Source organism: Osmerus mordax, chromosome 4 (assembly GCF_038355195.1).
Source record: "Osmerus mordax isolate fOsmMor3 chromosome 4, fOsmMor3.pri, whole genome shotgun sequence".
In the NCBI taxonomy this organism is placed as follows: Eukaryota; Metazoa; Chordata; class Actinopteri; order Osmeriformes; family Osmeridae; genus Osmerus; species Osmerus mordax.
Window position 1 is genome coordinate 5,732,131 of NC_090053.1, and position 13,282 is coordinate 5,745,412.

The 13,282-nt window shown below is 41.5% G+C and overlaps 1 protein-coding gene across 1 annotated transcript; it reads left to right on the forward strand.

Moving 5' to 3' along the window:
- The first annotated feature begins 1,121 nt into the window (after positions 1-1,121).
- Positions 1,122-4,008, forward strand: kcna1a (potassium voltage-gated channel, shaker-related subfamily, member 1a). Its single transcript, XM_067234543.1, has 2 exons — positions 1,122-1,352; positions 1,747-4,008. Exon 2 carries the CDS (start codon positions 1,960-1,962, stop codon positions 3,436-3,438), a length of 1,479 nt encoding a protein of 492 aa, XP_067090644.1. The 5' UTR covers positions 1,122-1,352; positions 1,747-1,959; the 3' UTR covers positions 3,439-4,008.
- The last annotated feature ends 9,274 nt before the right edge of the window (positions 4,009-13,282 follow it).

The following is a 13,282-nucleotide window of genomic DNA, read 5'->3' on the forward strand; positions in this document are numbered from 1 at the left end:
TTCGGGTCATGTGACACAAGGGTTAATTTAATGAAAGTTTCGTGTTGATGTAGGCTATACGTGTAGCCTACTGTAGACTACTCATCACTTGCCTTATAGGCCTAATAGCAGATTAGAGGGCATTGCGATGATTTGGGCAGGGCTGTTAAGCACAATTCAAAAACGTTGTCCTAAAATGAACTCGCTGCTGTGTGCCTTAAACTTAAAACTGTATTGACTGACGGGATAACGCCGAGATAACGGGATAACACCGAAAAGACTATAGCTAAACGAGGAATAATCTTCTGCACCGCTCGCAGTGCGCTGTCCATGGTGATGAAGCCAATCCTAGGAAGACGCTTTATTCTCTCACACCACATGAACCTGAGATGTATCAACTGAAAAGTGACTTCATCGTAACCTTACAGATATATATTTAGTCATTTAGCCTAATTTTAAAGTCTATTGGTGGAAATAATATTTGCCCACTACACAAAACAACGTTCTTATTTACATTCTGACTCAGCTAAATAAATGGATTAGCCTATTATTGAACCAGCTCGCCACCAAAGCAGATCTTGCGCCAATGCTGGCACACAAATGTTCTTGTTTTTGTGGTGTAGCCAATAGAGCACTCGTGGCAGCGTGCAGCGTTAGTACAGCCGGTCTGCATTGCGTCGAACCCCCCCCCCCCCTTCCCTTTTACACACACATACACGCACACACATTCACACGCACTTTCTCCACCACCACTCTACTTGCATGTGAAATGCGTTACAAAAATATGCAGAACAAAATTAAGAAATTATTCTCTCCTCCATAATCGATTCCCCCCTAATTAGAGACACCTCGAGTCTACATTACCTTAACAATATGGCGAGGAAAAACACATTCAGACCGTCATCTTGTCTACTCGTAACAGGTAATTTCTGCTGATGCGGTCATGTCTGGAAATTGCAGGGGGTCGCTTATTGCCCCTTAATGTATCTCCCCGCCTAAATTGCAGAACAAGAATTTCTCTTGCGGTATAAGCCATTCACGCCAAAGTGCCGGCGCACAAGCGGCTCATTGACTTGGCTGCTTTACTTCGTTTTTGGTGTTGTACGCATTTCCCTTCACTCCAGACTTTACATCGTATGTGAAGGAACTGCATCACGATGTAGACAAATAGGAAATGTGGGGTTGACTTGAGAGATAATGGTTAAGTGATAGGCAATGTTTATTTCGGTTCTGCACGGATCTTTTTTTTATCCGCTTGGCTTAAGTGCTAGGCTGCATGAACACAGGTCTGACAACTGGCCACGGGTGTCCTAGCGTTGAATTACTTCGCGGACAAGGCGCATTCCTTCAGGACCCTTCAAGATCAACCCAAGGTAAGCAGAGGAACTGGAAGCTGATCAGCAACCTAAGATATTAAAATGTATTAAATGATAAATGTATTATCATTTAAATGCCTTATTTGATCTTATAGGCTATGTTTGGCATAACAAGCATTTTCTTGTTAGCCTATTACTAAATGTCAATAGGTTAGTGATATATGCGTCAAAACAATGGGGTGGTGGGTTACAACAAAATGAAACTGTCAGTTAACGATCTATAGGCTATGTAGGCCTTAAAAAAAACGTAAAACTATAGTTTGTTATTGTAATATTTGCCAGTTTAAGTTCAGAATAGATAAATAATTAAACACGTAGATGGCAGAAATTGCTGAGTTGGCAAATATCTCCGCTGTTCGATCCATTCTTTTTTTCTCTGACTGGGTGACAGAGGCAGTAGCAGATGCAGCGGGGAGCAGCAATGGTCGAGTCAGCGAGAATCGCAGTGGAGCCGCACTAAGGCAAAGCAAGCTACTCCCCAGTCTGGGGACTAGGACAACAAATAAGGGGAGGGGAACAACGTGGATTTTTTTTACTGAATGCCTGCTACATTATTTTAATCGGAATTCCACAACTCCTGCAGAGCTCCAAGTTAACCTGCAAGATGACTGTCGTTGCGGGAGATAACATGGATGAGACATCGGCGGTGCCTGGGCACCCGCAGGACACATACCCCCCTGACCACGATGACCACGATTGCTGCGAGAGGGTGGTCATCAATATTGCGGGGCTCCGATTCGAGACGCAGCTAAATACTCTCTCACAGTTTCCAGAAACATTGCTAGGCAATCCCAAGAAGAGGATGCGGTACTTCGATCCCTTGAGAAATGAGTATTTCTTTGACAGAAACCGTCCCAGCTTTGACGCTATTCTCTACTATTATCAATCTGGTGGTAGGCTGAGGAGACCTGTGAACGTCCCGCTGGATATGTTTTCGGAAGAGATCAAATTTTATGAGCTCGGGGTCGAAGCGATGGAGAAATTCCGCGAGGATGAGGGTTTCATCAGAGAGGAAGAACGCCCATTGCCAGAAAAGGAGTTTCAGCGACAAATTTGGCTGCTCTTTGAACACCCAGAGAGTTCTGGCCCTGCTAGAGGTATTGCAATAGTGTCTGTGATGGTCATTCTGATTTCCATAGTCATATTTTGTTTAGAGACTTTGCCTGAACTGAAAGAGGACCCAAGAGGTCGGTTAAAGACAATAGGCAACACTACTTTTTACTACAAACCAAATATCTTGACCGACCCTTTCTTCATAATCGAGACACTCTGCATTATCTGGTTCTCCTTTGAATTGATAGTTCGCTTTTTTGCGTGTCCCAGTAAGGCGGCCTTCTTCAAGAACATGATGAACACTATTGACATAGTGGCTATCATTCCCTACTTCATCACACTGGGCACGGAGCTGGCTGAAGACCCCAACGACGCCGAAGAAGGGGTAGGAGAACAGGCAACATCTCTGGCCATCCTCAGGGTGATTCGTCTGGTCAGAGTGTTCAGAATCTTTAAACTGTCAAGACATTCGAAAGGATTGCAGATTTTGGGCCAGACACTCAAGGCCAGTATGAGAGAGCTTGGATTGCTGATCTTCTTTCTATTCATCGGTGTCATCTTATTCTCCAGTGCCGTATACTTTGCTGAGGCAGAAGAGGGAGAGTCCCACTTTCACAGCATCCCGGACGCTTTCTGGTGGGCAGTGGTGTCAATGACAACAGTGGGATATGGGGATATGGTCCCAGTTACAATAGGGGGCAAGATTGTAGGCTCTCTGTGCGCCATCGCTGGAGTGTTGACAATTGCGCTCCCAGTGCCTGTCATTGTGTCCAACTTCAACTACTTCTACCACAGGGAGACCGAGGGAGAGGAGCAGGCCCAACTCCTAAATGTAAGCAATCCAAATATATCTGAAACCAATTCTAGCCGCCGTAGCTCATCAACCGTCAGCAAGTCAGAATACATGGAGATTGATGGAGACATAAATAATAGCATCGACAACTTTAGGGAGGCCAATCTCAGAACTGGCAATTGCACTATAGCCAACCAAAACTGTGTAAACAAAAGCAAACTCCTGACAGATGTGTAAAACGGAAGTAGAATCTGTGGGACCTCAAAGATGCTGTCACATGGAATAGACCATCCGTTTGAATGCTTCATGTACCTTCTTAAAGCGCTCTAGAATTACTACAACCAAGCTCAGCAACTGAAAGGAACCAGAAAAAAATTATCTATTAGAGCATATGACAGGTAGAGTAATAAATTCTTTGAAACAATCTTTCAAATATACACATATATTGCAACAAAAAACATGAAACAAAAAACGAACATCTATTTAACACCCGCGTCTGAGCCCTGGACAACTAACAGCAGCCACAATGACTGTTCTATCTGACACCTGCGTGATCATTAAACGTTATGCATGGATTACAGATAACATTTCAGCAAGTTGCACAATGCATCTAGGAAAATGCATCAGAATACTCTGCAGATACATGCAAGCATCTGCAGATCAGTGGTCGGAGCCTGGAGGTTGACCCCCCCCCCCCCCCCCCCCCCCCCCCCTTCCCGACTTATGATCTACTATCCAGCAATGCACCTTAATGGAAAAAGACTGATCTCCTGGTTGGATGTTAAAGAGGGTCTACTTGCCTCAAGGACATCCGCAATGCTGCTATTTTCCAGCAGATGCTGTAATTATGATATCACCAAGTGATTCAATGCCATGCCCTTTAGATGCAAGACAGCACAATTATAAAAAAAAGAGCTTCACATGAGCATGTTTAGAAAGACTCCCCATTTGATATTGGCATGCGTGAGACATTACCTCATATAATGGTAAAGATGTTCTTTTGGATACCTTAACTCATTACCCCGTTCTCATTCGTTTTAACAGAGTGCACTGGTTAGATTTAATTTGAAAATGCAAATAATTTAGAAGTATCTAGAGACTGAATGTTAAACCTTAAGGGAACAAAGTAAATAAATGAGATCATAGCATGATAAAGTAACCTGCATTATGGCCTATCGACTAAGGTACTAAGTATCCTAGTATATTTAATGCATGACATCAATATACAGCTTGTTGCAATTCAGGCACATTGGGTGTCCTATATTGTCAGGGAAACTAGGGAAACAAAATCCTTGACGTTTCTGAAATGTGACAAAATATATCCAAACCCAACTCGGGGATGCAGACTTTCTAATTTAACAGGCAGTCAAAGAAGCTGAAGAAATATTATCAAAATGCATATAGCCTACTCATAGTAAGCACCAGTTAGGCCTACAGTATTACTTCAATAGCGCAGTGCATGGACCTTCTTTGAACAAGAAAAGTTAACATATGAGTCATGCTTCCATTTCACTTCAAAATTTTGGGGAAAAAAACAAGAAATTTCAAAAGTGTTATGTTAGATATTGCAAATAATTACTTTTACATTAGTTGCTAGTGCCTTTACCCCTCTCACCAACAGGATCAAAGAAAGTGCCTCTGTGTACAACGGCATTCATGCAGTTGAGCAGATCTGGTGCAGTTCCTGTGTTTTTAACTATGCTATTATTGTCGTTGAAGATGTTGTCGAGGATTATTGTTATGATTCTAAAGATTATAGATACAGTGAAAGAATGTTTGGTACAAAAAATATGGTACAACTTTATGCTGTCATGCACTTGCCCTACTGGAACACCCTAGAGTACTTTACCTGTCCATCTAAATCAAAATGAAAAGGGAATATTCATTGTTTTAAGTTGGCCTTTCTTTTTATATAGATTTTTGTCCATAAATCTTTTAAATGTCTACCTCAGTGAGGTCATTGCAAAACTAACTGCAGAGATGTAGTCTACTCCAATGCAGAGCTCTTTTTTCCATATGCAAAATGGCACCTAAACTGTGGTCATGCCATGTTGAACTCTAGATTAGCCCTATTTCATACACAAGCCTGTACAGAAGCACTTATGATGAACAGTGTACCAACCCACCTTATCCCCAGCCCTTTTCCTTTGAAGCTACGCACAATCAAAAAATGTTTAGGCTTTAGTAGAACATAAATAGATAGACTGACTCCAAAAAACATGTGATCTATGGTCTGTTGGACTGCTGAATCGGGCAGTTTTTGAATTATTGCGAATCCATAGAAATACAATGCCTGAAAGCAGTTTTGTTGTTATGTTTATTTGTCAAAGAGGGACAGTGGAGTGTTTGAAAATGGTTGTCCACAATGGTCCAATTTCAGTTCAATTTGAATTCTTGGGCATTACGCACCCCGGGTGCAAAAAATCTGGTAGCACGCTTCATGCCTTGTTAGATGAATCTTTATTGTTAGTTTGACCTTCAGCTCTCTGCATTGCGTGTTCAAATAAAACATTTTCCCCAAGGGCCAGATCTTATAGTAAGCTCAGCTATCACACTGTTTTTATCATGTAAGTTGAGGAGTCATGCATGACATGGACATTCAATCCAACATATTGATATTGCTTAAAATCATGCTCACTGTTGAGATGAACACAACGATCCCTATGACAATTTATGTCATTTGGATGACAAGTACTGTACCCCATTTCATATTTGTATTTATTAGCACTGCTTTTGTGTATCCTTATTTCAATGCAACTTAATGTCTCAGTTAGCTTTTGGTGTTCAGTTGGTGCAATGGCTAACCTTGGTGGACCATTGAAAACCACTATTGGAACAACTCAACACACTGCAGCCAATAGACAAGACCTGGATAAGCAAGCTTTGTAAAGCCATGTAAACAGTTATGGCACAAGGCATTTTTGATTCTGTGAATCTAGTTGCTAGTTGATTTGTTGCTGGTTGATTGGTATAGGCTAGGTCCTCCTGTTTATTTGGCCATGATCCTACTGTATTACCAGAGACTTACAACAGTGTTTGCATCAGTTCAGGTGTCTTTTATAGAGCCTACTTAGAGGTCTGTGACAAATGGGTGTCTCAGGACTATTCCACAATGGTATCAATGCTAGAATGTTGTCCAATCTAAGAACAAACACAGATAATACCCCAATGCCACACTGACAGAGGGATTATCCAGAAAGATGCTAAATGTAGTGCAGAATGACCTCATTCATGCAGTAAACATATCATCAAGTAGAGACATGGTTTTCCCATTTGCATTGTGTTGTGAGTGTGGTTCTGAAGAAGATTTCGATGAGTCATTCACTGTCTGGCCAAACGTCCTACTCCACTAAATACCCATTATTAAACAGTTCAGAGAGAGGTTCAAGTGAATACATAGGAAACCCCTTACACCACCAGTGCAGCCACTAATTTGTGAGGGCAATATGTGTATGGTGCTATACATCCAAACATTCTACAAAACAATGCATTCTTACAGCAATAGAATTACAGGTACCTGTTTCTTAGACTCTTTTGTAGAAACGGAAATGAATCTATATTTAAAAGGAGAAGACACTGACAACATTAGCTTTATGTGTTCAAACCTCAGAGCTTTTATTTTCGTTGACTATGTTGAGATCTGTGAGGTCTGCCGGAGTTAGTAATCCTTGCTTGAGTTAGGCAACTAAAACCTATGGTCAGGCCAAATATAGGTAGTGTATATTAGCCAACCCACTCAACATCATAGAGTGGGATCACCAAGAGTTGTTTTCCAGTCAGGGAACAACGCTGATGAAGAAGCAAAGCAGCCGATAGCACAGTCCCAAAGGAATAGCCAGTAATGCACTTAAGAGGCTGCAAGCACTGAGCCATTGGATTGAATGGCTGTGTGTGGTGTGCAGTGTGTGAAAGAGAGGCAGAGAAGGTGCTTATATTGTTTAGAGACATTTTTGCATTTCGTTACTGATTTCTGTGAACAAGAACATGAGTGAGAAGGTCTTTAAAATCTATAACAGACAACATAAACATTACCACAATATAAGAAAACTGTTCTATTTAAAGTAGTAAAACAATGCAATTTTAGCTACAGTAAAATAGAATAGAGCAACTACAAGCAATTATGAATATTAACGTTTTCATTGTGTGTTTTTTGTTTTTGTGGCACTATACTAGGACAAACTTATTTTAATTTAAGGAAGAACATGCCATATACTGAAATATCAAAGACTCAATGTGTTTCTTTTGGTAAGCCATGATGGTTAAACCTAACTGCTATTATCAATGACTGTATTTTGAATGATGTGGATACCAACTATAGAAGCATCAAGATGTGTTTTTTGTCTTTTTTTGTTTTAAGAAACAGTGAAAAAACATCCAAATAACTCCACAAAGAGAATTTTCCAAAATCCCATCACAACTCACGAACCAAACATAAAAAATATATAGATACAAATCTCTACAGCAACTAACGGATCGCGTTGTTGCATGATCAATGGAAGACTGCATGAGCTTTAATTTTCAAAACTGTGGATCTCAACTCTATTATGGTTGCATCATTAGAAAACCCTTGCTTTCATCTGCACTAAAGGCTTTAAATATATCACAAACACATGCACACTACTTCAATATGATTTAATGTTCTTGTTTGTAAAAAGCAAAAGAGCCTATTCTTACGACCCGATGTGTTTGCTTTGGCAGCACTGTACAGAATTTGGTTCATTCTGATCATGCAATACTCACAGAAGCAACAAATCTGACTTCACTTAAAATGGTGAGGAAAGGTAACCAACAATGACACGATCTTGGGATGACAGCAATGGATTGATAGACATGTGACTGTTACAGTATGAGTTGATAATACCATGAAGCATGCATATAATATGAATGTGACCAAGTGCACTAAATAATGTATGGTGGCTCTCTGGGAGCTGCAAAAAAGACACAAAGGACTGTTGACCCTTGCTCTTCTTCAAATCCATTTGCCTACGAACATCGGAAATGTATTTTTATTTTTTTTACATTTCACATTGTGTCTCCAAGGATTATGCTATGTGTTCTGTTTGTCAGTTAATGACAAAGGCATGGTCTGTGATCTATGCAAGGGTATTTCTTTTCTTAAATCACTTATAATTTCATGTTACATTACCTTCAATAAATTTTTAAGGATCTGATCATGTACCTTCATTTTGTAATTTGAGAAGAGTTTGGTAACTTATGTGGCCAGATTTGGGGGCTTTATTTAACCTAAACTTTACATGGTTTACAGAACTGTCTGTATTTAAAGTCCCATATGAATGTAACACTTAATGTTAATGGTTGTTATAAATACTCTATCAGGCTAGGTACAAAACTGGGTTGCAAATGGATATCTCATCAATGTCTATATTAACAGATAACACAGCAGGAACAGTAGTTCAACATGATTCCTGAATGACACTTTTTTCCCTGGCTTCTCATATTGTGTCCCCCGATTACGCCCAGAGTAACACAGCAGGAGAAAACAAAACACAAGCAATGCACAAAACACAAATGGCTCTTTCAAAACCCCTACTTCATATACAATACTTTTAGGTAGTGTCGAATCACAATCAATTCGTAATCCGGTCAAGTCTGATTGTGATTAAGGCCTCATTAAAACAGTAACAGTAAACTAGCTATTACTGTTCATCATAGAGAGTAGTAGATTAATCTAAACTCACATCACAGGGAACTGATGTGTGAGTCATTCAAATCCATGGAACAGCAAGCCCTCTGCTATGACACATTTGGATCATGGCTCCTTAACCTATTTGTGCTAGAGCTCTAAAGTTGACCAAACAAAACTTCTCCCTCGAGAGAAGTCTCATCTTAAACAGACTTTTCAGGTGACTTTACTCACTTCTGGGGATCATATGGATAATATTTAATTTCCCCAAATTTCACCTGTGAGATACAATGAAACTGGATGTGTGGCTTTAGTTTCATGGACATAAAAATGATTAACTCATTCACTGTCCTCTAATGCTGCATTCAAGGTGCATGCTGCAGCTCAGCACTCTTTCTCTCTGTCCTCTCTTCCTACATCTGTCTGAATTGTCTCTGCGTATATCCTCTGCTCCCTCTATCTCTGTTGGTCTGCTGGGCCTGGTGTTTGGGATAGTGCGACCCCGGTAACAGAGTGCTCCTCTCCCTCGTCCTCTGCATTGCCCTCAGGAAATGCAGCACTTCTCACTCTGCAGGCAGCAGCAGCTTCAGCGGCAGGGGTGGGGTGAGCTGGCACAGGTCCCACTGTTCTCTCTCTTCCTCCCTCTCTGTCTTTCTTTCGCCATCCCTCTCTCCCCCTACTTCTCTGCCTCTCACTCACTCACCCTCTCTCTTTCTCTCTCACTATCCATTTTTCTATCTCCCCATCTTTCTCTCTTTTCCCCGTTTTCATACTTTCTCTGTCTCCCTCTTTCGCACATTCTTTCCCCTTTTTCTCACTATCCCTCTTGTCCCCCCTTCTTTATCTCTCTTTCCATTCTCTCTCACTCTTTTTCTGTCTAGCACAATAGCCTCGAGAGCTTCACAGTAGCACACAGTACACCAACCCTCAGCTCAGACAGATGTACATGCATGCCACACACACAAGCAGCTTGCTCCCTCTTTCTCTTTCCTCGTCCATCCATTCCCCCTCCCTCCTTCTCTCTCTCTCTCTCTCTTTCTTTCTCTTTCACCATGTCTCTATTTTCATAAACTTTGTCTTTCTTTCACATTTTGCCTCTCACAGATGTGTGTCCTGCCATGTGTGAGAAGGGCCATTTGTTACTTCTACAATGTGTCTAACACAAATTTACACACACTTCAGCGTTGTTTATAAGTATGTATAGAATATCTAAATGTATAAAAAAAAAGTTTTTGTCTCCCTACTAGGAGGCATTTCTTACTATATGCATCTAGCTGTCTCAATAGGAGAGGGGAAGATTTAATTGAAACTGTGGTGAAAGCCACTGTCATGGTAATCCTCCTTCCGTCTGCTGCTATACTTCGAGGACTGTCGGTCAGTGGAACAGCAGTCAGCCCTTGTTTCCAGAACCTGTCTTTCTCCTCCTCACTCCTCCTCCTTCTCCTCCACACGCCTGAGGCACACACGCACACACGCACACACACACGCACGCACGCACACACACACACACACACGCACGCAGACATGCGCACACTTGAGCACACACACTAGGGACAACTGTTTTTCCTGAGTCAGGCTTCTGGCTCACTTGATATTCTAGATTGATTTCCGTAAAGACAGACACTCACCCCACATCCCTTTTAGACAAAAATGTCATTCAATTCCTGTTATCGTCATCCAAAAAGTTTCTCAAGCTCTATTTTATTGTGACTGTACTAGGATGGTTAGCGTAATTAAATTGCATAAAATCCCACAAGTCTCTATTATAATAAAAAAAAAAAATCTGGTTTTGACTTACTGGTGCACGGAGAAGGTGTCAACATTTTACACATCTTCTTTGACTGTCAATGTTTGATAAAGTAGACTAGTCAATGGTGTGCCTATTATGAACCGATCATCTCCACCACCCACTCTCCACTCCCCAACCCACCTCCCCATGGCCATTTTGCTATGGTCTACATTTTTGCATTACCATCATAGTAGGTTTGCTGCACACACTTGTTCAATAATTAAGGCCTTGTTCATAATTCTCCTGTGTCCTTAAGGAAGTCCACAAATGGTAGAAGACCACTAAAGGCCCAGTTAAATGTACTTTACCCATGACCGCTGACAGCCCTACATCAACCAAGTGATAAAGCCATGAAGGATAGTAACAAGAAAAAGAGTCAAGGAGACTGAGGAAAATGCAGCCTGCATTAAGCAGCAACTATCTGTCTTTTTTGGCCTAAATGTGTAGCTATTATGTATTAGATTGTACTCCAAGTACTATCCCTTTATCAAAACATCCATCTTTCTGTCCATCCTCCAGGGTAGATCAGTACACCAGTCTAGATGAGTCCATGTGATACCCAGGATTCAAATCTCAGCTTACCTCCTGCCTGTTCAGCATGCGGAGTCAGCGTGTGGTCTGAGGAGAAAAGAGGAAAGTTAGCATTGTCGCAGCAACCATGCCGATGACCTTTACGGTTTAGATTACAACATAACGGTGCAGTCCTCAGGAGCTAAGCCAATATGTTTACATTTAGTCATTTAGCAGACGTTCTTATCCAGAGCGACTTACAGTAAGTACGGGGACCTTCCCCCGAGGCAAGTAGGGTGAAGTGCCTTGCCCAAGGACACAACGTAATTTTGCACGGCCGGGAATCGAACCAGCGACCACCACGTAGGGTGACGGCACAGATATGCGCATACGTGCTCAAGCACATGGTTGTTGCCAGTCATTGGAGGCCATTGACATAATTCACAGCTGAAGAAAACAAACACCTAAGCCTCATTCCCTCCCTCACCCTATTGATCACATGCTGTCTGGCTCAGATTCATCCATGCAAGTCATCCATTTAAGGTCTACTGCACTGTGCATAACCTTGATTGATTTTGGATCGCCTCTCATACTTCTGTATAAACTTCTGCATTCAGACAATTGGTAAGAACCTTGGGCTTGACCTACTCCTCAGAATTATCAAAGTTCTACTGCAACTTGTGTGTTACAGAATGACAATCGAGCTGAGGTCAGCATCATCACCGTTCAGACGGAAAGTTTCTGATAGTCAGTCATGTCAGTTAAATGAGTGAACAGTAAAGAATAGGTCACACATACCTACTCATTGTCTCTTGCCAGTAGCTACAGGACATTACAGAAAACCGAAAGCTATAGCCGTAAACAAGACATGATCATGAGTCACCCAGTAGACCCATTACAGATTGGGCGATGATGAAGGAGCCAGCCTCTCCCCTTTCATGCTAACCAGACTGCTGTTGAGATTAACAGAGGGTGTTCTTAAGAAATATGCATCCAGCTGCAGCCACAGATAGCACTTATATTTTTAACAATGTATATCCACTAATATCCTAGAACCGTCAGCAGAAGCAAATATTTTATCCCACCATGTTTTAGTGAGAAACTTGTTTTCGTTTGTACTAGGATTGGTTTTACTGGTGAGAGACAGTACTGCGTCGCTGCAGTCAGGATATCATAGAGGTCCTCCGTGGATGTGTTGTAAGGTGTGCAGCAACCAGAGTGAGCACCATTGTTTCTGCAGCTTATAGAGGCTGACAAATGAAGAGAGGGCTTTCTGCTGAGAGCTGTCCCAACAGGTTTCCCCGGCCAGGTAATGATGTCGTCATCATCTCTCCCCCCACACCCCCACATCCCCGGTTGCCGTTGGTTTCTGGAAAGGACGACAAGGTCAAAAGGCATTGCAGCTAGTGTCGCCTCCACAGACATACCGTACATGTGGCAGCACACACAAGCATGCACACACATAAACAAATGTGCGGACACACACGCACTTGCACATGCATGCACGCTCACGCACCACACACATGTGCACAAGCACACACATTTACACACTGCAGTCCTTCAGTAAAGCAGGATTTCAGCATTTTGCTACTCAACTCCCAGTGGAAAAAAACTTGATGCAGCTGCAAAACTGGATCCGCTCTACTGTACTTACAGTGGGAAGAATAACAGCAGCATTTGTACAACTGGGGTTGATTCATCATAGTTCTAAGTGCACTACCATTATTACCATTAACACTATATCATTTTCAGTATTGTATCTTCACTGAGTCACTTTGTCTCAAAGCAGAAAGCAATATGATAATGAGTTTGATTATGCAGTTCCAGCAAAGCAAGCACATCAGTAATTAAATCAATCCTTTTCAACCCAATTGTTACAAGACACTATAAAGAATCCAAAACTAAATGTTCTCTGCCAGAAGCTAAGCTCACTTAAGGAATCTGACTTCCACTGTTTAAAAATGCAGGGGGATTTTGAATTACTAACTCATTAAAGTTAATCAACCAATATGAAACTGAAGACTGCTTATTCCTCAAATTCTCATGTTTGTTCATAGACCTTTATCATAGTAATTACCCTATGATGAATGCTCCTCATATTATGAAAATGAACAAACCCACAAAAGGGTCTTCTTATC

What these genes read in the sequence shown, in the direction of transcription:
- kcna1a (XM_067234543.1), top strand. Translation starts at nt 1,960, where the DNA reads ATGACTGTCGTTGCGGGAGATAACATGGATGAGACATCGGCGGTGCCT.